A 24,931-nucleotide genomic window follows, 5' to 3' on the forward strand; every position below is an offset into this window, starting at 1 on the left:
AAAGTCCTTGACTGCTACTCCCCCCTGGTTCAAGCCCTATAGCCTGATCAGTCTATATGGCTGTGTGCGTCTTATGGACACAGAGTATTGGCTCAGGGACGAGCATGCAGCAGTGCCCCCAGGGCGAATGGCTTTCCCTGGGGGCGCTGTTCAAGAGGGAGGAGCCAGGAACGCTGTCTGGGACCCGAAAAGAAGAGGATCTGGGTTTCTCTGTTCAAAACCACTGCACAGCGCAGGTAAGTATAGACATGTTTGCTATTAAAGTGACACTAAAGCTTTGGTTTTGTGTGATTTTTTAGGTTTGTATGGTTTGGAGACTCTTGCCGTGTGTCGCACAGCTCCTCTGGTGCACATAAATCACTTACTCCAGGGCATATTAATTGAACCCAAGGAAAAGAAATGGCTGCTTTAATTGTCTCGAACAGCTAACATGAAGCAGACAAAGTACAGCTCCGTTAAGTGCAATGTTAGCTCTTTTGGTATTGATGAACCTGAAATGCCAGAAAGTCAAACTGAAGCAAGCAGGGGTGTGAACAAACCAGTGCGGCTATACTTGTAATAGTACAGGTGATCACTACAGTCCACCAAAGGGTTTCCCTTTATAACAGTAGATCTAATAGGACTCACTAGGGACACCAACTCGGCACACCTAACGTTGAGATTTTTGTGGTGAAAAGGAGAGGGTGATAGGTCAACGGGAATCATCAGAGTTGGCCACCCTCCATTCCTGACATTTCATTGATGAGGGCTGAACTATGGCACCTGGCATTCCAGGTACGCCCCCCCCCTCAGTTCCATAATCTTTTCGGGTCAATTGTGGTCTTTCCTTTTAATTCAAATCCAACTGCTCCTTTTTTCCTGCTGTATTTGATAAGGACTTGATTGCTTTTCTGTGGGAGCAACTCTTCACTCCACTCTTCTCGAGAAGGCGGACTGAAGATTTGGCCTTGAAACCACAGTATTCTACATCCACTGGGAAAATCTCTTTGTTCCTGCTGTTCTGAGCAACTTCAGTTGTCGATTCTGAGTACCTTTTTTTCTCTTCAACACCATTTTCCTCATGCTACTATCAATTCCAACTGATGCCACAGAACCATGTTTGACAGATGTTCTAAACGTACTCCTTAACCACTTCAATCCCGGGCACTTTTACCCCCTTCCTGCTCAGGCCAAATTTTCAGCTTTCAGTGTTGTCGCACTTTGAAAGACAATTGTGCAGTCATGCAACACTGTACCCATAAAAATTTTTTATAATTTTTTCACACAAATAGAACTTTCTTTTGTGGGTATTTAATCACCGATGAGTTTTTAATTTTTTGCTAAATAAAAGAAAAACCCCGAAACTTTTGAAAAAAAAAAAAAAAAACACATTCTTTGTTCCTGTTCTAAATTTATGAAGAAATGTGATTTGAAAAATTTTATGTCAAATGTATTCTGCTACACTTCTTTGGCAAAAATGCCCCAAATTAGTGTATATTATTTAGTCTGTAGGAAAGTTATAGAGTCCACAAACCATGATATATGTATACGACAATCGATCAGTCCTGATGTACTGACGGCCCATCTAATTTCTTGAAGCCCAAAAAAAAAAAAACTGTAGTTCTACTTTCTCCATCGCTAGTATCACTCTAGCTCCCTTGTCACCTGCTTCCATGCACGCCTCCAAAGACTTCTCCCGAGCCTCTCCCATCCTCTTGAACTCCCTATCCTAATCTGTCTGACTGTCTCTTACTAGGTCTACTTTAGACGATTCCTGAAAACCCCTCTTCAAAGAAGCCTATCCTGCCCTCACCTAACGTTTAATTTTCTGCATCAGCTCATCCCCTACAGTTATTACCTTTAGTATTACTTGATCCTCCCTTTTAGACTGTTAGCTCTAACGAGCAGGGCCCTCTGATTCCTCCTGTATTGACTTGGATTTTAACTGTCCTGTCTGCCCTCATGTTGTAAAGCGCTGCGCAAACTGTTGGCGCTATATAAACCCTGTATAATAATAACAATAATGAACAAGGACAAATAAGAATGGCTCTATGTACTCTGTAGAGAGTAACATAACATTAACCACTTGCCCTCCAGAGGATTTGCCCCCCTTCCTGACCAGGCGCTGCGTTATTTTAACTGACAATTGCGCAGTCATGCAACGCTGCACCTAAATGAAATTTACATCCTTTTTTTCCCCCACGAATACAGCTTTCTTTCAAAGGTATTTGGTCGCCTGTGTAGTTTTTATATTTTGTGCTATATAGAAAAAAATAAATATCAAATTTTGAGGGAAAAAAAAAATTTGACTTTTTGCTATTAAACATGTCCAGTAAAAATTTTTTACAAAATCAAATTGTCAAATTTAGGCCAAAATGTATTCTGCTACGTGTCTTTGCTAAAATATATATATATATATATATATATATATATATATATATATATATATATATATCCCAATACATATACAATTAATTGGTTTACATGAAAGTTATAGCGTTTACAAATGGCGGTATATATACTGGAATTTTTTTGTTTGTTTTTTACTAGTAATGGCAGTGACCAGTGACTTATAGCGGGACTGCAGTGGGCATTCTGACACTGGGGGGAACAGACTTTGTGTCACTGACATCCCTAGTGACACCAACAGTGTGATCAGTGCTAATAAAAAGCACTGACTGTACTAATTGCACTGGGCAGGAAGGGGTTAACACCTGGGGCGATCAAAGGGTTAACTGTGTGCTGTTTTACAATATGTGCTGAGTGTGCGCATCACTGTAAGCACACTGCTTTGCATGGCTCTGCTATGTAGAGTCATACAAAGTGTGCAGGAGTTGACAGGGGAGAGAACTGTATTGTGTACATACAGTTCTCTCCCCCCCCCCCATGTGTATTACTTAGCGATCACTGGGTGTCGGCAAGTAATCACCAGCTGGGAGCCAGTGATTGATAGCGGAGGCTGTGAATGGGTAGGGCTCGCATGCGCCCCTTAGCAGAACTGCAAAATCACATATTTATTTATTTTTTAATTTCAGGTACTTATAAAGCTCCGTCAATTTATGCAGCGCTTTACATATATATTGTACATTCACATATACGTACATACATATACACACACACACACACATCTATCACACACACACATATATATATATATACACACACAATGTGGGCAAACATTTCGCTCAGACTTCAATGGGTTTATTTACTAAAGCTGGAGAGTGCAAAATTGTGCTCACTTCTGCATAGAAACCGATCAGCTTCTAACCTCAGCTTGTTCGGTTAAGCTTTGGCAATAAAACCTGGAAGCCAATTGGTTTCTATGCAGAAGTTAGCCAGAATTTGCACTCTCCGTCTTTAACAAATAAACCCCCAAGTGTCAGACATAGATAGCAGAGGGCATCTACTTTCAAAATACAATGAGGTCAGCACTGATCAGAGAACATGAATATATTCATTTGTGAAGACTGCACAATGCTTATTCAGACTGGATCGACTTTCACTTTCCTTTTCACTGGCCATTATTAATATTTCATACTGATGACTATGGCAAGCTCAGGGGAGGAGGGGAGCCTGTGTACAAGTACACACCTCTCATTTCCATTTCATTACAGTGCAACACTACACACAGGGAAGACAGTGGGAGGTAGTTTATAAATATGGAATACAACACACACTATACCATATGATCAGTGATACCAAAGCAGGAGCATTCCTATCAACACCCATTCAAACAACAGACTGTGAACACAATATGGCAGCACAGTGGCTTAGTAGATAGCACTTTTGTCTTGCAACACTGAGGTTCTCTACTTCAATCTAAGGCTCCATATACACTGCAGATGATAAACTGACGTTTTTGCATTTTTTTCAGCAGCCCCTGAACTCTCCCTAATGCCTTCCTATGTGTCCATGTACACATCATCGTTTTCAGGCAGTTGAATTTAGTCTTTTTTTGAACGAACCAAACTTGCGTTCAGGAGTAGATTTTACCAGCGTTTCAAACGCCAAACACTTGTAAACGCGTGTAAACGCGGCTAACCACGTTTAGAAGCGTTTTTTTTAACTGATCCAGATGCTGTCCAGAGCCTTTTTTCATCATCAGAAATGCATGCAAAGTGTTTTCCATGTATTCAAATGGACCCGGTACACCAGCGCAGTCAGTTCCAGGTTTTGCGTGAAGGAAAAAATGGTAAAACGTGCCGCGTTATGCTCATGATGGGATCCATAGTGACTACAACCAGAAAAGACAGGTCATCTCAACACATACTGCGCTCTCTGCTTCTGCTCTATTATTATTATACAGTATTTATATAGCGCCAATGGGTATGTACAGTAGCAGGGGGGATCTATCTCAAAATGTCTGAAATAGTTAATTTTTGTACTGTTTTTCAGTGCATTCTGGGCATTTTGGAAGGTCTGAGGTTATCTTTAAAAAACGCTTCTAAATGCAAACGCAGCTAAACAGACGTTTTTTTAACCTACGTTTTCCAGCAGTCAGTTTCCATCGTTCAGAAGTGTTTTCCAAACGTCCCGTGTACATGGAGCCTGCATGGTTTTTGCATGTTCCCCTTATGCGGGTCTCCTCCAGGTACTCCAGTTTCCTCCCGCAGTCATTGTGAGAAACAGGTAAAATGATTCCTGCCTAAACTGACCCTAATCTGTGTGCATGTGAGATAGGGACCTTAGACCCCAAGCTCCTTGAGGGCAGGGACTGGTGTGAAATGTGCAATATGCAAAGTGCTGTGTAACTTGTCAACCCCATAATAAAGAAATTCCTTCAATAGGAGAGGATTAGGATCTGCACACAGCCAAATTCTCCAACATAAACACGGCTTCATTCATCATGTCAAATCAATCATGACATTAGCATCAGAGTAACCATTCATGAGCAACTGCTGGCAATAATGCACACTGATCAGCCAGCCAAAATAAATACAAAAATGTAAATTAATCGCATCAGCTAATCATACAAGACTAGTAGAGGAAGAAACTGCCCCATGCTGGAATGCAAGAACACCACTCGGGGAGCTAATTGGAAAGAATCTCTGACATGTACATGGCCTTATCAGTAACATATCTATTGCAGGACAGATAGCCATGAAGAATTAACAAAACAAAACAACATGCTTGGGTTACACGTCTTAAAGTGCACCTGTCTTACACACACAGCAGCCATTGTAGAAGTACTATCCATTGACCAGGCATCGAATACCAGAGAAAGCTCTCATCATGAAGCAACAGTGACATCACTAACAAAGTAACACACTTGGCTACAATCTCATCAACACCATTCCAGCAAATAAAATGGCTCTGTCCAATCTGAACATGTGACAGGCTTACTGGAAATGGTAATTATAAATTAAAGACCATTCAATAAACTAAAAGGCAAAACTTAATTTTTTCCTGTCCAATAGCCAATAGAGAGTGAAAGAAAATCCCACCTCAGTAAGAGAATCCCGGGGTGTCACCAGAACTAGTGTCCCCATTGGAAGAGTCTCCTCTATTACTGTTCTGGGGACAACTCAAAAATGTGGAATTTGCTTTTACTTTCACTTTTGATGATTTGACAAACAGGGGAACGGACTGCAATAAAAACTGACCTGTGTTCTAATCCCTCTGCACTCTATCCAAAAAAAAAAAAAAAGTTTTGCCTTTAAGTTGCACTTTAAAGGTCAAAAGCACTAGAAGCAGGAAATACAGAGATGGGTCAAAGCACTGGAAACAGAAAATACGGAGATGGGGCAAAGCACTGGAAACAGAAAATACGGAGATGGGTCAAAGCACTGGAAGCAGGAAATATGGAGATGGGTCAAAGCACTGGAAGCAGGAAATACAGTACAGTGATGGGTCAAAGCACTGGAAGCAGGAAATACGGAGATAGGTCAAAGCACTGGAAGCAGGAAATACAGTACAGTGATGGGTCAAAGCACTGGAAGCAGGAAATACGGAGATAGGTCAAAGCACTGGAAGCAGGAAATACGGAGATAGGTCAAAGCACTGGAAGCAGGAAATACGGAGATTGGTCAAAGCACTGGAAGCAGGAAATACAGAGATAGGTCAAAGCACTGGAAGCAGGAAATACAGTGATGGGTCAAAGCACTGGAAGCAGGAAATACGGAGATGGGTCAAAGCACTGGAAGCAGGAAATACGGAGATGGGTCAAAGCACTGGAAGCAGGAAATACAGAGATAGGTCAAAGCACTGGAAGCAGGAAATACGGAGATAGGTCAAAGCACTGGAAGCAGGAAATACGGAGATAGGTCAAAGCACTGGAAGCAGGAAATACGGAGATAGGTCAAAGCACTGGAAGCATGAAATACGGAGATAGGTCAAAGCACTGGAAGCATGAAATACGGAGATAGGTCAAAGCACTGGAAGCAGGAAATACGGAGATAGGTCAAAGCACTGGAAGCAGGAAATATGGAGATAGGTCAAAGCACTGGAAGCAGGAAATACGGAGATAGGTCAAAGCACTGGAAGCAGGAAATACGGAGATAGGTCAAAGCACTGGAAGCAGGAAATACAGTGATGGGTCAAAGCACTGGAAGCAGGAAATACGGAGATGGGTCAAAGCACTGGAAGCATGAAATACAGTGATGGGTCAACGCACTGGAAGCAGGAAATACGGAGATAGGTCAAAGCACTGGAAGCAGGAAATACAGTGATAGGTCAAAGCACTAGAAAAAGGAAATACAGTACAGTGATGGGTCAAAGCACTGGAAGGAGGAAATACACAACTCCTCCCGCGGTCACCAATGATGTGGCACAACTCCTCCCACGGTCACCAATGACGGGGCATTATTCCTCCTCCCGCGGACGCTAGGCCATTTTTTATGCTGACTGACCACCAATCCTGGCACATTGTTATCCCGCTCTTGCTTACTCCCACTGACGTCAGAGCATTTTCTATTCCCACTGGCCACAGTCTGCCCCCCAAAAAGTATGAAGAACAGTGAACTGGCCCTTTCTTTAAAAAAATTTAAGGACCCCTGTTACATATCGTCATTACATGGGTGGGTCCTGAGATGTGCTTACCATGCATTTACACTGACGTAAAGTGGAACTGCACTGCATCTGAGCACCACAAACCAAACATTCTTTTTAATTCATTGTTAATATGTAAAGCAAACTCACCCATCCATCCATGTCTCCATGCTTTATTTTGCTGAAAAATCACCCCCTGGCATTTCTGGCAGCAGCCAACTTGAGTAAGGGCAGATGCTTCATGCAGCATTTCCGAGAATGCATCTGCCCTTAGCTCAGGCATTGGCTGAGCTGAGAACCCTGCCTCCCCCCCAAAAGAATGCTGGGATGTATGACATAATTTGCCTAGGCACGGAAACCAGAAAGCAACTGCAGAAATGTAAAAAAAAAAAAAAAAAAAATTAAAAAATGATATACTTTCCTATCCATATACTAATGCTAGAAGCATGAGGATTAAAAATAGTCCATGTTGATTTTCTTTAAAATGGAAGAAATGGATTTAACTGATCTCAAAAGCCTAGGTATACAAGCTAAAATATACCTGCTTTGAAGTATTCCAAGTGTATGGGTACAAGTCTTGCACAATGGAACAAGCTTTATGTAAACAGAGCAAACGCCAAATGACAGAGGCAGCAAAGACTTTGGGTGTAGCCTCACCGGGCAGAATGCTGTAGTAGTCCATTAAGTAGAAGATGTAGCAAATAGATGAGATTGGAGAAGTCAATCTAATCTTTACTGGCTAGGCTACTGTTGCCATGTTTGCTGCGCTACCAGCCTAGTTACAGCTAATACCTTTGATTAACCTGTCAAAATTTGTAAAGACAAGCTGAAAAAAAATATAAAATACAGTAAGGTGTTATTATGGCCAATGCAAATGCTGACACTATGGAAAACAACAATGATTTAATGAGGTTATACAAGCACTGTTGGAACACTGACCATGATATGTGTATGTATGAATGTGAGTTAGGGACCTTAGACTGTACGCTCCTTGAGGGTTAGGGACTGATGTGAATGTACAATATATATATGTAAAGCTCTGCGTAAACTGACGGCGCTATATAAGTACCTGAAATACATTTTACGGACACCATAAAGGTCAGTTAACACCAGAACGCAGTGCAGAAAACGCGTGTTTCATGCATGTTTCCCACACCGCGTTCAGAATGCACTGCCCTTGCGATTTGTGGTGTCAGTGCAATGCGAACAACACCCCAAACAGGTCGTAAACGCACTGCATACAGGTGCAGTACCATGCAATCCAGTTGCGCTGCGTTTTGTAAAAGAAGCTCATGCACTACATTTGCTGCAGTCCAACACAATTTCAGCCCAATTTCAAAATGGTCGGTCTGAAATCGCAGTGCACCTGGATTGCCCGTGAATCACACAGCGTGTTTCTGTATGACTCGTGATTTGAACCAGCCCTCAAAAATGATAAGAGCAAGTAAATGTGGTTGCTTGTATTTATTCTCTAACCACGCTGATTCCTGACACAAATCAGCCCCTGTTGCAGCCTCTCACCTTGTTACTTGCTACGTAGTTACACGGTTGCAGCTTGATCACGGGAGGGATTCAGCTGAGGAAATGCTTCCATTTGCCTGCAGCAGACTGATTACATCTTTTAGGTCTAGAAAAAGATACTTGCCCCCAAGCTCAAGGACTGCTTTTTAGGGTTTGGAGGATAGTTCTTGTACATCTCAGAAAAGGATGTTTGTTTATGAACATAGAAGACTGTTAAAAATCAATGAGATACTGACAGACGCAGCGGCTGTACAGATCTTTACCCCCGGTTCACATCTGTGAGTGGTGCCGCTGCGGATCCACATGAAAATCTGTGCACCAGAGAAATGCGGACCCGCGGGTGGGTAGCATTAGTTCTAATAGCACGCCGCCTGCACTGGAAAACACAACTGTACTGGGAACCGAGGTCCCCGTGCGGACTGCACACACAGCCGCATATATGTGAACCGGGGGTCACACACATCCAAGCGCATACTTGCATACAGGGAGAAATAAATGGCCCTGGACACAATGGGGTTTATTTACTGAAGCTGGTTCACTCAGAATCTCGTTCACCTGTGCATGGTAATCAGTTTCTAGCCTCAGCTTGTTCAATTAAGCTTTTGCAATAAAACCTGGAAGTTGATTGATTTCCATGCAAAAGTAAATGAGATTCTGAGAGAACCAGCTTTAGTAAATAAACCCCAATCTGTCTGCATCCAAATCTACCAACACAAATACACACTTGGGCTGGCCATACATTATACAATTTTCTTGAGAATTTTGCTTTAGATTTACAAAAAACATATAATAACCATCCAACCTAACAACACTTTCAGTTGTATCCAATTAAGCAGGCCCTTGCACTACATCGTTGAAGGTAAATCTAACCCCCGGTTCACATACATGTAGCCGTGCGGGCCGTGTTTGGCACGGGCACGAGAGCCCATTCATTTGGGTGGACTCCTGTGCACGTGACACGCAGGGAAAGAAGTCCCTGCACTACTTTGGAAAATGCAACCCGCATGGGAACCTCGGTTCCCAGTACGGTTGCGTTTTCCAGTGCGGGCGGCGTGCCATTAAAACTAGTGGAATCCGTCTGCGGGTCCGCATTTGTGCGGCTGCATGGATTTTTGTGCGGATCCGCAGCGGCACCACCCGCATAGATGTGAACCAGGGGTAAAGGAAATTGGCAGACATTGGACAGCAAATTGTATAGTGTATGGCCAGCCTTGGATGTACCTAAAAATCATACTGCCGCTGTGCCTGTCAGACTCTCAACAATTTAACTGGCTTTTGGGTGTGGCTGAGCATAACTCTGGCGCTTAAACTCCTGTTTACAGACGTAAGGGTTTATGCACCTATGTAAACTTAATGAAACAAAGAAGCACTCAAAAAATTAGCCTGTTGCTGTATCTGGGGGACAGGTCAGGAATTCATTTATACAGACTGGAAAAGTTACTGAAAGGTTCACTTTAAGGGTCCTTTTACACGGGAGTTCCGTTTTGTTTCTTCAGTTCAGTCACATTTTTTCAAAGAAAAAACGGATTAGTTTACATCTGTTTTTCATCCATGTACATTGGTTTACATCCGTTTTTCATCCGATCCAGGTTTTTTTTTTGCGGAAGAAAAATAGGGTTTTCTTCCGTTCAAAAAAAATGGATGCGGACATTAACGGATGTAAAAAGATGTTTATCCGTCCATAGAAATACATGTGGGTCCGTTTTTCATCCGTATACGTACAGATGAAAAAAACGGACATACGGAACGCCCGTGTGAAAGGGGCCTAAGAGCTGCACTTCCCAAACCTACAGGTTGGGTGCTGCCATCCATTGGTCCCCTGCCAAGCAAGCGCATAGTTATTGCCCATTGTGACATTCATTCCACAGAGTGACAAAAACATAAGCAGGTGGATGGTGCTTGCAGTCAAGTCCTGAAAGCTTAACAACTCACTAAAACTAGAGTGGTGCATATAGAAGAGGCTTTTGGGGCTAATAAAGGAAATTCTTAGGTAACGCTTTATGCATGTGTTATACAGCATTTAGTATTAAAAGATACAACGAGAAACACTTGTGATCTAGAGAACATATTTACAGAATGCCAATAAAATAGGAAAGCAATGCATAGTCTGAAAAGACAAAACTGATTAAATGAATAACTATAACCATTCATTTTCCCATTCCCTTTAGTCAGAGTGAAAGATAAGCCAATTAGCAGACGACTCTAAAAACCCTGGAAATGTTGTCTCCGCATCCCCCCATTATATCATGCTTAAAGTGTTACTAAACCCCGGACCCTGCATTCACTACATCCGGTCTCCCCGGACCCCGCATTCACTACATCCGGTCTCCCCGGACCCCGCATTCACTACATCCGGTCTCCCCGGACCCGGCATTCACTACATCCGGTCTCCCCGGACCCGGCATTCACTACATCCGGTCTCCCCGGACCCTGCATTCACTACATCCGGTCTCCCCGGACTCTGCATTCACTACATCCGGTCTCCCCGGACCCGGCATTCACTACATCCGGTCTCCCCGGACCCGGCATTCACTACATCCGGTCTCCCCGGACCCGGCATTCACTACATCCGGTCTCCCCGGACCCCGCATTCACTACATCCGGTCTCCCCGGACCCCGCATTCACTACATCCGGTCTCCCCGGACCCCGCATTCACTACATCCGGTCTCCCCGGACCCCGCATTCACTACATCCGGTCTCCCCGGACCCCGCATTCACTACATCCGGTCTCCCCGGACCCAGCATTCACTACATCCGGTCTCCCCGGACCCAGCATTCACTACATCCGGTCTCCCCGGACCCAGCATTCACTACATCCGGTCTCCCCGGACCCAGCATTCACTACATCCGGTCTCCCCGGACCCAGCATTCACTACATCCGGTCTCCCCGGACCCAGCATTCACTACATCCGGTCTCCCCGGACCCAGCATTCACTACATCCGGTCTCCCCGGACCCAGCATTCACTACATCCGGTCTCCCCGGACCCAGCATTCACTACATCCGGTCTCCCCGGACCCTGCATTCACTACATCCGGTCTCCCCGGACCCTGCATTCACTATATCCGGTCTCCCCGGACCCTGCATTCACTACATCCGGTCTCCCCGGACCCTGCATTCACTACATCTGATCTCCCAAAGTACACAGAAATGAAATTATTGTAGTAAATATAAACTGGCAAATACTTTTTCTTATCAGCAGTATATATTAGTCTTGTGACTTCTAGTGTCCAGCAGAGCACTGGTTAAAGCTTGTACAAGGAGTTTTCATTCTCCCCTGACTGTCCTATGAGGCTGCATAACCCCTGACCCTCTGTCTGGACAGTGCCGATTGGTCCTGTGCTGATCACATGCGTCTCCCAAGAAACAAAAACACTCGAGCAAAACACACAAAAACGAGCATGTGCAGCTTACCCCCAAGGCTCTGTTCTATCAGTAGATGGATTGGGGACAGTAGAAGAAGGGGAGGATCACAGAAGACAGGATCAAACATCTTTTTTACACAATGCAGAGGATTAACCCCTTAGGTTCTACAGTGAGTATAACATGCATGCCTTACTGTTTAGTAACATTTTAATGACATCGCAGCTGACAAGGACCTGAAAAGGTAAAGTTCCCAGTGCATCATTAGAACTAAGCATTTACTCCCAACTCAGCTTAGCTCCGATATGCAGGAATGGGGACACCAATGTTACTTTTACTTAAAGTGTCATTAAACCCACATCATTAAAAACTAAAAATTTGTATTACATGCTGTCCATAGTCACTATAGGATTCATTTTCTGTATTCTGCAAAAACCTGGCTGATCCTGCTGTTCATTAGATACAAAGCTGACATCGGATTAAAGCTGAACTCCAGGTTCAAAGTTTATTGAATGTGTACAAAAGGTGCTCTTACTTTTAACAAAATTCTTCTTGGTACATGCATAGGTATCCAAGGCTGTAAGAAACCCATCCTTTTAAAGATGTCCCCTAACATCTGTTTCAGGAGACCGGTGCCCTCTATTACCCTGTGTCTTGTAACTTCCCTAGTGTAGTTTTCTTCACAGCTAATGGTGACAATTGCATTACTAGCTGTACTGGGGGGACCTGGGAGTCACACCTCCCATACCCACCTCTCCTTCTTGCCATTTACAACTACATTTTCCATTGCATGACGGGAGTTGGTTCATTATCGCACCGCACAAAAGTCAGATTCGGCATATCTGCCTCCATGCTTCCTCCTCTGGGCCACAGCTGCATTTTCTTCAATAGGAGAGATGTTGTTACAGGTTTTTCTAGAGTAATTTTTTTACTAGGCAGTATAGTTTTACTGTAAGTCATTAGAAGCCCCATAATGTACACATTTCACCACGGAGACAGTTTTCATGAATCCCAGAGTTCAGCTTTAAAGCCCAACTCCAGGCAAATAAAATGATGCCTTGCAATGGGACTGCACCCGCACTGGAAGGGTTAATAGCTGCTTCTATCTAGGAGGAGAGGAGAAACCGTTTTAGTCACCTGATCCTCCGTTCCCCAGGCTAGCATTCCCCCCCCAATCTTGGAATGGACTGTTCCTTGACATCCTATGATCCCTGCTTTGGTCTTGCTGACAAGACCCTAGACCTGTGGGGCAAACACTGTAGGAAACATTCTAGCTGCAGGGAGGAGTAAATCGCCTTTTAATTTTTTGCCCCCGGAATATACAAGCAATTAACACTTGCAGTGTGGGCACAGTATGATGATCCGTTGTTTGCCCAGAATTGGGCTTTAACCACTTCCAAGTCCAGACACTTTCACCCCCTTCCAGGCCAATTTTCAGCTTTCAGTGCTATCACACTTTGAATGACAATTGCGCGGTCATGCAACACTGTATCCATATCAATTTATTAGCATTTTTTTTTAGACAGATAAAAAAAAACTTTATTTTGGTGGTATTTATTCATCACTGGGATTTTTTTTTTTTGCTATATAAATGAAAAAAGACCAAAAATTTTGAAACATTTTGTGTTTTTCTTATAACATTTTGCAAATAAAGAATCTTTCTTCATATATCTTTGCCAAAATTTATTCGGTTATCTTTTTAGTAATAAAAAAAAAAAAAAAAAAAAAAAAAACACAACAACCCAAATTTATAACCCAGTTTATAACCAAAAACTTTTTTTTACTTTTCTTTTATATTTTTGTATATTATGTTTTTTTAACATACTGTCATCCTAGCAGTACAGTGTCACCATAGTGACACTGTACTACTTGTGGGGGGTGATACAGATTTTTTTTAACACGGATTGCTTTTACTGCCTTTATGGGTATAAAAGCAATCATTTCTCCTTCTCTCTGACTGCATTCTTGCAGCCATTGAGAAATATTGTGAGAGCTGTGATTGGTCACAGCTTGTCACATGGTACAAGGCTGTTGTGAATAGCCCTGTACCATGCGACCTCTGTGATCATTCACAGATTTCACACGTAGTAAGCAATGATGTCAGAAGGGACTGCTTGCTTACTACTATTCATGTGATCATTGATTGACCAATCAGTGATCACATGATCGGGGCCTCACACAGAGGTCCCATACAGCAATCGGTGTCCAGACCAGGGGCGGACTGACAACTCATGGGGCCCCCAGGCAATAGGGGATCATGGGGCCCCTGTGTCCTTGCCCAAACTCAAAAAAGCCTATGAAAAAGATACCAGGGGCATCTCATGGGGCAAGAACAAAAAGAGGGCGCACAGGCCTAGTGCATTACCATAAAAAATGTTTAATAAAAAATAAAGTAGGTGTTGTACTCACAAACGACAATATAGTCAAGGCACATCATAGAAGAACAGCTGGATCAACACCGCGCTGAGTAACAGTCCACAATAGGGAGTTTAGACATCCAAAAGGCTGACGCGTTTCGAGGACTTGCCTCTTCCTCAGAGCCCTCATCTCATGGGGCCCCCTACTGACCCTGGGTTCCCAAATGGTCAGTCCGCCCCTGGTCCAGACAAAGCGGGCGCGGGATCGCGGTGCTGCGCACTGCCAGGGAGCATGCACAGCTTGAAAATGCGGGCGCCGTTTATGAACGGCAACCTGCTCCTGCACTGCTCCGGTCCGGCCGTTTATGTACATGGGCTGGACGGGAAGTGATTGTTTTTTTAATAGGTTTTGTGACACTTTAAATCCTCTACATGTGTCTTTCCATGAAACAATATGAGGACCTAATAATCTGCCATTTCCTCATGGGAAACATTGTTGCTTGAAGCTGCACTGAGGCCATGTCATATGGCCATACCATTAGTAAAAAATCCTTTGCAGTTGCTCTTTAATTGTAAAATAAAAATACAAGTCAGTGGAAATACAAATACAAGTGAACATAGCAACCTACATATTAGGCAGCGTACAAATCATCTAAATTTACAACACTGAGTCACCGAGCAAGCATGCGAGTCACACCTAGACTGTGCGGGCATATCGAGGTGCTGATTACATTAGCGTTCATTCATCCACCAAAATACACAGCCAGGTAGAAGCTTTGCAGAACACTCACCTACACTGATTTCCTTCAATGTCTTTGGTAGCTGCAGCTTCCAATTCTCTGCAAACGAAATTCTATGTTAGTCAAACGATGACATAACCGGCATGAGTAATTCACCACAAACAAAACACAAACACATGTTATGCAACACACAAATCTTTGTGAAAATTATTAGAAATCCCAGAAATATAAAAAGGCTATACAGAGGCCGCGTGAAATTGGACCGTCTCCACCAAAGACACACCCTGCAGCAGACGTGGTCGTCATGCTGCTGTGTAGACCCAGAACTACAAGTCCCAGCACAACCCAGGATAGATTACCAGAGCATGTAGAGGAGTGCAATACCACAGTATGGGAGAAATTATGTCTGTGCTTACTTAACTTTCTTCTTGACTTTCATTTTCTTCTCAATGCAAAGACGTACTGTTCGACTGCCTGGCTTTTCTCCAAAGTGGCCCTAGACAGTGTGCATCAGTATGACTGTAACAGGAACATTAGATTGTAAGCTCCTCTGCACCATCTACAAATGACATGCTCTGAAATGTCTCAGCACCCTATAAATAACAACAATGACATACATGCCCAGGTACATCCCTTGCTACAATTATAGACAATTGCAGTTTTTTTTTTTCTTGTTTTTTTTTTTACAGGCTACACTGCCATAATAAGCAGACAAGACCCAAGAGGGAAGCCTGACAACAACAAACTACCCAGATGGATTGAACACCAATAATAATAATAATTACATGGAGGTGTCATTGCCTTGTGCAGCTCATCTCCCACTAAATCAAGGAGACAGAGTTCAAGACCAACCAGAGACTTGCAGGTTTATGAGGCATTACATTTTCAATTCATAAACATAACATGATAGCAATAAGAACTAAAAACATTACAACAACATTTCACTACAATACATAGATCCTGGAGAACGATTATAAATGATGGTCACATGGAGAAGAATCCAAATTCGTTTGTTTAATTAATACATATATACACATACATACAAAAACACACATCACCACAAGTGTAACTGAAAAACTGTGTCTGAGTTATATAAACAAATTGATACAAAAGAAGGAGGCAAGGAGATGAGAGAAGGAGGCAAGGAGATGAGAGAAGGAGGCAAGGAGAGGAGAGAAGGAGGCAAGGAGATGAGAGAAGGAGGCAAGGAGATGAGAGAAGGAGGCAAGGAGATGAGAGAAGGAGGCGAGGAGAGGAGAGAAGGAGGAGAGGAGAGAAGAGAAGGAGGAGAGAAGGAGGCGAGGAGAGGAGAGAAGGAGGAGAGGAGGGGGCGAGGAGAGGAGAGAAGGAGGCGAGGAGAGGAGAGAAGGAGGCGAGGAGAGAAGGAGGCGAGGAGAGGAGAGAAGGAGGCAAGGAGAGGAGAGAAGGAGGCAAGGAGAGGAGAGAAGGAGGCAAGGAGAGGAGAGAAGGAGGCAAGGAGAGGAGAGAAGGAGGCAAGGAGAGGAGAGAAGGAGGCAAGGAGAGGAGAGAAGGAGGCAAGGAGAGGAGAGAAGGAGGCAAGGAGAGGAGAGAAGGAGGCAAGGAGAGGAGAGGAGGAGGCAAGGAGAGGAGAGGAGGAGGCAAGGAGAGGAGAGAAGGAGGCAAGGAGAGGAGAGAAGGAGGCAAGGAGAGGAGAGGAGGAGGCAAGGAGAGGAGAGGAGGAGGCAAGGAGAGGAGAGGAGGAGGCAAGGAGAGGAGAGGAGAGAAGGAGGAGAGGAGAGAAGGAGGAGAGGAGAGAAGGAGGAGAGGAGAGAAGGAGGAGAGGAGAGAAGGAGGAGAGGAGAGAAGGAGGCGAGGAGAGAAGGAGGCAAGGAGAGAAGAGAAGAGAAGGAGGCAAGGAGAGGAGAGAAGAGGAGGCGGCAAGGAGAGGAGAGAAGTGAAGGAGGCAAGGAGAGGAGAGAAGAGAAGGAGGCAAGGAGAGGAGAGAAGAGAAGGAGGCAAGGAGAGGAGAGAAGAGAAGGAGGCAAGGAGAGAAGAGAAGGAGGAGAGGAGAGAAGGAGGCAAGGAGAGGAGAGAAGAGAAGGAGGAGAGGAGAGAAGGAGGCAAGGAGAGGAGAGAAGAGAAGGAGGAGAGGAGAGAAGGAGGCAAGGAGAGGAGAGAAGGAGGCAAGGAGAGAAGGAGGCAAGGAGAGGAGAGAAGGAGGCAAGGAGAGAAGGAGGCAAGGAGAGGAGAGAAGGAGGCAAGGAGAGAAGGAGGCAAGGAGAGGAGAGAAGGAGGCAAGGAGAGGAGAGAAGGAGGCAAGGCGAGGAGAGAAGGAGGCAAGGCGAGGAGAGAAGGAGGCAATGCGAGGAGAGAAGGAGGCAATGCGAGGAGAGAAGGAGGCAAGGAGAGGAGAGGAGGCAAGGAGAGAGAAGAAAAGAGTGCAAGGAACAGCGATGAAGAGACGCGTGATTATATACAGGTGAAACCCGAAAAATTAGAATATGGTGCAAAAGTTCATTTATTTCAGTGCAGCAACTTAAAAGGTGAAACTAATATATGAGAGACTCATTACATGCAAAGCAAGATAGTTCAAGCCGTGATTTGTCATAATTGTGATGATTATGGCTTACAGCTCATGAAAACCCCAAATCCACAATCTCAGAAAATGAGAATATTACATGCAATCAATAAAACAAGGATTGTACATAGAACAATATTGGACCTCTGAAAAGTATAAGCATGCATATGTACTCAGTACTTGGTTTGGGCCCCTTTTGTAGCAATTACTGCCTCAATGCGGCGTGGCATGGAAGCTATCAGCCTGTGGCACTGCTGAGGTGTTATGGAAGACCAGGATGCTTCAATAGCGGCCTTCAGCTCTTCTGCATTGTTTGGTGTCATGTCTCTCATCTTTCTCTTGGCAATGCCCCATAGATTCTCTATGGGGTTCAGGTCAGGCGAGTTTGCTGGCCAATCAAGCACAGTAATCCCCAATTTGAATGGCCTTTTCCTGACAATCCTCTCCAGGCTACGGTCATCCCTGCTGCTTGTGCACCTTTTTCTTCCACACTTTCCCCTTCCACATAACTTTCTATTAATGTGCTTTGATACAGCACTTTGGGAACATCCAACTTCTTTTGCAATTACCTTTTGAGGCTTTCCCTCCTTATGGAGGGTGTCAATGATGGTTTTCTGCACAACTGTCAGGTCAGCAGTCTTTCCCATGATTGTGATTCCTACTGAACCAGACTGAGAGACCATTTAAAGGCTCAGGAACCCTTTGCAGGTGTTATGGCTTAATTAGCTGATTAGAGTGGGACACTTTGAGCCGAGAATATTGCACCTTTTCACAATATTCTCATTTTCTGAGATTGTGGATTTGGGGTTTTCATGAGCTGTAAGCCATAATCATCACAATGATGACAAATCACGGCTTGAACTATCTTGCTTTGCATGTATTGAGTATCTCATATATTAGCTTCACCTTTTAAGTTGCATTACTGAAATAAATGAACTTTTGCACCATATTCTAATTTGTCGAGTTTCACCTGTATACTGTATATGAGAGCTCAAGCAGTATATAGATGTAGAGAGGTGGCAGCCCATAGACACAGACAATTCGCAGGTCCAGCAGCGGGCAGCGGACTCAGTCTCCTCTCTATAATACAAGAGCAGCGTACCAAGTCTCCTCTCTATAATACAAGAGCAGCGGACCCAGTCTCCTCTCTATAATACACGGGCAGCATACTCGGTCTGCTCTGTATGGGCAGCGTACTCGGTCTGCTCTGTATGGGCAGCGGACTCGGTCTGCTCTGTATGGGCAGCGGACTCGGTCTGCTCTGTATATAACACGGGCAGCGTACTCAGTCTCCTCTGTACAGACAGTGTACTCAGTCTCCTCTGGATATTACACGGGCAGTGTACTCAGTCTCCTCTGTACGGACAGGAGGGAGCTGTGCCGGTCACTATGGCTACCCCTGCACTCCAGGAGAGGTGAGAAGGGTGGGGGGTCTCACTATATAAGGGGGTATCAGTACAGGGGGCCGGCCGCTGCAGGCAGTGCAGAGTATAGGGGAGCCCCCGGTGTCCTGCAATGGTGGGGGTGAGAAGGAGGCCCGCACTCACCTCATGTATATAAAGTGCACTGCAGGGACATCAGGGGAGCGGCCGGCGGCAGCTGCGGCCTCGGAGCGCCTCTCAGTCCGCCAGAGGCTGCTGCACAGGAGACACGCTCGTCACATCCACCGGCGCCATTTCCTGCGCAGAAATCTCACACACCGGAAGAGGAGGCCGCGCTGCGCCGGGCACTTCCGCTCCGAGCTCGCCTGCAGCCCTGGCCAAAATGGCCGCCCTAGCAACCGCCGCTTAGCAACCGCCCTGGCTGTCGGGAGACACTAGAGGAGAGAGGGAGAGAGAGAGGATGGATGTGCAGTGACGACTGCATAGTTCAGGGACAACCCGCTCTGTGTAGGAGGGACAGTCCCTATCATGAACCAGATCCCACAGCGGCGCCTCTTCTGTTTGCTTTACAAAGCAATGAGCGCACTACGAATAAAATGTCTTATTAATAAAGTGCAGAAATACCTCATAACTATATAAGTATGGTGCAAAACATACACCACACATTGCATTCTCCTTCATTGTGGGGTAGAACAGAGGAGGATTAGAACTTCTGTCAGGTATTTCCTGGTGTCTCTGCCCCCATGGGTGAGATTTACCCTTCCTTCCTGTCCCAGGGACACTACAGGAAGTCAACAGAAACCTGGCAGAGGTTCCAACATTCCAGACTCTGCTCTTTATTTTCTGTCCTGTAACATATTTTCAAATCACAATTTACTACAGACAACAAATACAGTCAGGTCCATAAATATTGGGACATCGACACAATTCTAACATTTATGGCTCTATACACCACCACAATGGATTTGAAATGAAACAAACAAGATGTGCTTTAACTGCAGACTGTCAGCTTTAATTTGAGGGTATTTACATCCAAATCAGGTGAACGGTGTAGGAATTACAACAGTTTGCATATGTGCCTCCCACTTTTTAAGGGACCAAAAGTAATGGGACAGAATAATAATCATAAATCAAACTTTCACTTTTTAATAATTGGTTGCAAATCCTTTGCAGTCAATTACAGCCTGAAGTCTGGAACGCATAGACATCACCAGACGCTGGGTTTCATCCCTGGTGATGCTCTGCCAGGCCTCTACTGCAACTGTCTTCAGTTCCTGCTTGTTCTTGGGGCATTTTCCCTTCAGTTTTGTCTTCAGCAAGTGAAATGCATGCTCAATCGGATTCAGGTCAGGTGATTGACTTGGCCATTGCATAACATTCCACTTCTTTCCCTTAAAAAACTCTTTGGTTGCTCTTGCAGTATGCTTTGGGTCATTGTCCATCTGCACTGTGAAGCGTCCAATGAGTTGTGAAGCATTTGGCTGAATATGAGCAGATAATATTGCCCGAAACACTTCAGAATTCCTCCTGCTGCTTTTGTCAGCAGTCACATCATCAATAAATACAAGAGAACCAGTTCCATTGGCAGCCATACATGCCCACGCCATGACACTACCACCACCATGCTTCACTGATGAGGTGGTATGCTTAGGATCATGAGCAGTTCCTTTCCTTCTCCATACTCTTCTCTTCCCATCACTCTGGTACATCTTGGTCTCATCTGTCCATAGGATGTTGTTCCAGAACTGTGAAGGCTTTTTTAGATGTCGTTTGGCAAACTCTAATCTGGCCTTCCTGTTTTTGAGGCTCACCAATGGTTTACATCTTGTGGTGAACCCTCTGTATTCACTCTGGTGAAGTCTTCTCTTGATTGTTGACTTTGACACACATACACCTACCTCCTGGAGAGTGTTCTTGATCTGGCCAACTGTTGTGAAGGGTGTTTTCTTCACCAGGGAAAGAATTCTTTGGTCATCCACCACAGTTGTTTTCCGTGGTCTTCTGGGTCTTTTGGTGTTGCTGAGCTCACCGGTGCGTTCCTTCTTTTTAAGAATGTTCCAAACAGTTGTTTTGGCCACGCCTAATGTTTTTGCTATCTCTCTGATGGGTTTGTTTTGTTTATCCAGCCTAATGATGGCTTGCTTCACCGATAGTGACAGCTCTTTGGATCTCAACTTGAGAGTTGACAGCAACAGATTCCAAATGCAAATAGCACACTTGAAATGAACTCTGGACCTTTTATCTGCTCATTGTAGTTGGGATAATGAGGGAATAACACACACCTGGCCATGGAACAGCTAAAAAGCCAATTGTCCCATTACTTATGGTCCCTTAACAAGTGGGAGGCATATATGCAAACTGTTGTCATTCCTACACCGTTCACCTGATTTGGATGTAAATACCCTCAAATTAAAGCTGACAGTCTGCAGTTAAAGCACATCTTGTTTGTTTCATTTCAAATCCATTGTGGTGGTGTATAGAGCCAAAAATGTTAGAATTGTGTTGATGTCCCAATATTTATGGACCTGACTGTAACTGTCACTTTTTTAACCACTTCAATACCGGACACTCACCCCCTTCTTGCCCAGGCCAATGTTCAGCTTTCAGTGCTGTCGAACTTTGAATGGCAATTGCGCGGTCATGCAACACTGTACTCATATGACATTTGTTTTTAGACAGAGCTTTCTTTTGGTGTTATTGAATCATCACGTTTGATGTTTTGCTAAACAAAAACAATGACCGAAAATGTTGAAAAAAAAAAATCTTTTTTCCTCTTTTCTGTTATAAAATTTTGCAAACAAGTACTTTGTCTCCTTTACTGATGTGTGCTGATGAGGTGGCACTGATAGGTGGCATGATGGGGCTGCACTGATTATCAGGGCCCTAATTATCAGTGTAAACAAAGTGCTGATAGCAATCTCTTCTTCACATACAGTAGACTTAAGCAGGCCATAGGCGGGCAGTTTATCGGCCGAATTGTCGGCAGATACACTAAAAAAAAAACTAAAAGAAAAAAACGGTCGTTGCCATTGCCAATGCTGCTTTCAACGTCAGTTTTTTGTGGATTTTCCAGCATGACTGATAAAAATAAACGAGAATATCCGTGAAAAACGCCCGACGGGCTGGCCCCACTAACGGCGTGAATATCGGCCGATTGTTTGTGCGGACGAAAATTAGCCCTTTAAACGACCAGTCTCTGACCTGCAACAGTGTGTGAGGGAAAGTTGCCGAAAATCGGCAAGTCTGCTTACCTGTGATTAGACACAGCTGATCACATGGTAAAGGAACACTGATAGGTCCTTTACTGTGATCTGTGATCAGTTGTTTCTGAAGGACACAGCACTCACAGAGCGCCCCAGATTGGCGCACAGGAGGAGTGTTCTGGGAGGACGACTATAGACCCCATTCCAGAACAAGAGACCTGCGCTGTAGCCGTCTTTTGGCTATAACGCAGTATTATTATTATACAGTATTTATAAAGCACCAATATTTCGCTCAGCGCTGTACATTACAATGGGAGACAGAACATGCGACAGAACAATACCAATACAATGTGATACATGAGGGGTTCAAGGGCCCTGCTCCTTGGAGCTTACAATCTAGGAGGGAGGGGATAGTGGTACAGGAGGAAATGGCTGTGGGGGATGGAGTGGTAGGAAGAGAGGAGGAGATCGGCAGTTAGCAGGGGGCGGTCTAGGCTTTCCTGACGAGGTGGGTTTTCAGGGTGCGCCTAAAGGAGAGGAGGGTAGGTGACAGTTTGATGGATTGGGGTAGGGAGTTCCAGAGGATGGGTGACACCCTGGAGAAGTCCTGGAGGCGGGCATGGGAGGAGGAGACTAGGGAACTAGAGAGAAGGAGGTCTTGTGAGGAGCGGAGTGTGTGTGTTGGGTGGTACTTGGATATTAGGTCAGTGATGTAGTTCGGGGCAGTATGGTGGACAGCTTTGTACGTCAGTGTTAGGATTTTGAATTTGATCCGTTGCGCAATCGGAAGCCAGTGGAGGGATTGGCAGAGGGGGGTGGCGGAAACGGAGTGGTTGGAAAGGTGAATGAGTCTGGCAGCCATATTCAGGATCGACTGAAGTGGGGATAGCCTGTGGTGAGGCAGGCCAGTGAGGAGGGAGTTGCAGTAGTCGAGTCGTGATATGATGAGGGAGTGGATGAGCTGTTTAGTGGTTTCTGGGGTTAGGAACGCGCGTATTTTGGCGATGTTGCGGAGGTGGAGTCTGCACGAGTTTGTTAGCGATTGGACTTGGGGCTGGAAGGATAGGTTGGAGTCCAGAATGACACCTAGTACTCTGGCTTGTGGGGTGGGACTGATGGTGGCATTGTTGGACGTGATGGAGAAGTCAGTGGGGGGGGGGGGGCACGGGCTGGGGGGAAAACTAGGAGCTCGGTTTTGGAGAGGTTCAGTTTAAGGAAGTGGAGCGACATCCAGTCTGATAGGTTGTTCAGCAGGCTAGTGATTCGGGCAGAGACTGAAGGGGTGAGGCGAGGGGTAGAGAGATAGATTTGCGTGTCGTCGGCATAGAGGTGGTAGTTGAAGCCGTGAGAGTGTATCAGTTGGCCAAGGGAGGAGGTGTAGATGGAGAAGAGAAGGGGCCGAGGACAGAGCCCTGAGGGACCCCAACAGAGAGGGGGAGTGAGGGGGAGGTGGTTGCATACACCCCAGTCACATTAAAGTAGATTTTGAAATCATGTGACTTACAGTGAAGTCACAAGATTTAAACATCGGGGGACCCACCGATTTCCATGCGATTTGCAATACGTCTGACACAGATGTCTATGCAAATTGCAACAAAAGTAGTTCATGCACTACTTTAGAAATCGGGGCAGATCCGACCAAGTCAGAACCGCACCGATATGATCACTCTAATAGCAGATAATAGGGTGGAACTTGGCATATGATTTGCAAGTTGCCTGGCATGCAAATCGCAGCTGATGTGACCGGGGCTTAACCACTTGCACTCCAGAGGATTCACCCCCCTTCCTAACCAGGCCATTGTTTGCGATATGGCGCTGCATTACTTTAACTGACAATTGCGCGGTCTTGCAACGCTGCACCCAAATTATATTTATGTCCTTTTTTTCCCCCCACAAATGGAGCTTTCTTTCGGTGGTATTTGATCGCCAATTCTTAAAAATAGGGGGGTTTTTTTAGACTTTTTGCTATTAAACATGTCCAGTAGAAAAATTAAAAACATTTAAAAAAAAATCAAAATTTAGGCCAAAATGTATTCTGCTCCATGTCTTTGCTGAAAAAAAAAAATCCCAATACGTGTAAATTAATTGGTTTACGTGAAAGTTATAGCGTCTACAAATGGTGGTATATACATATAGGAATTTTTAATTTTGTTTTATACTAGTAATGGCAGTGATCAGCGACTTATAGCGGGACTGCGGCGATCATTTTGACACTGCGAGGGACTGTCACCCCCAGTGACACCAATACAGTGATCAGTGCTAATAAAAAGCACTGACACTGTACTAATGGCACTAGGCAGGAAGGGGTTAACATCTGGGGTGATCAGAGGGTTTCCTGTGTGCTGTGTGTGTTATACTATGTGCTGTGTTTTACTAGGGAGGCATGCTGTTTTGTATGGCTGTGCTATGCAGAGCCATACAAAGCAGCATTCTGGAGCTGACAGGGGAGAGATCTGTGTTGTTTAGATACAGACCTCTCTCCTGTCAGTGTTCCTCGGCAATCGTCGGGTGCAAGCGGGGAATCTCCAGTCGGGACCCGGTGATCGACAGCTGTAGCCTCCAATGGTAGCGCAGGTAGGGCGGCACGCATGCGTGCCCCCTACCCAGAAATACAAAATCACGTATATACTGTATATTTTGCGCAGCCCTGCCGCCCTGTAGCAGTAATTCTGCTATAGGGGAGTCGGGAAGCGGTTAAAGGGTTACTTCCACTTCCTGACTAAAGTTGAACAATGTCCTTCCCATAGGTGTAGGCCATTCACGTACTTCCAGCAGCCTGAGTGGAATACTCCCAGGACGTTGCTAGAACATTGTTAAGAGAGGTCTAGTCATTACTGCTCACCTCCACCATCACAGAAGT

General features: G+C 44.8%; 1 protein-coding gene across 4 annotated transcripts in view; it reads right to left on the reverse strand.

Moving 5' to 3' along the window:
- TNRC6A (trinucleotide repeat containing adaptor 6A) overlaps positions 1-19,175 on the reverse strand; it is a 147,987-nt gene extending 128,812 nt beyond the window's left edge. For 3 of the 4 annotated variants that reach the window (XM_089682421.1, XM_089682423.1, XM_089682419.1), the window contains exons 1-3: positions 19,034-19,175; positions 15,364-15,466; positions 14,999-15,046 (exon numbers count right to left, since the gene is read on the reverse strand). In XM_089682421.1, the coding sequence (XP_089538547.1) occupies positions 14,999-15,046; positions 15,364-15,386 (71 nt within the window). In that variant the 5' untranslated portion in view covers positions 15,387-15,466; positions 19,034-19,175. The remainder of the gene's footprint in view (positions 1-14,998; positions 15,047-15,363; positions 15,467-19,033) is intronic. The other variant, XM_089682420.1, reaches the window with a different exon arrangement.
- Between the last annotated feature and the right edge of the window lie 5,756 nt (positions 19,176-24,931).

Source organism: Staurois parvus, unplaced genomic scaffold (assembly GCF_062004578.1).
Source record: "Staurois parvus isolate SC_StPar_1 unplaced genomic scaffold, SC_StPar_1.0 ptg000289l, whole genome shotgun sequence".
Classification (NCBI taxonomy): domain Eukaryota; kingdom Metazoa; phylum Chordata; class Amphibia; order Anura; family Ranidae; genus Staurois; species Staurois parvus.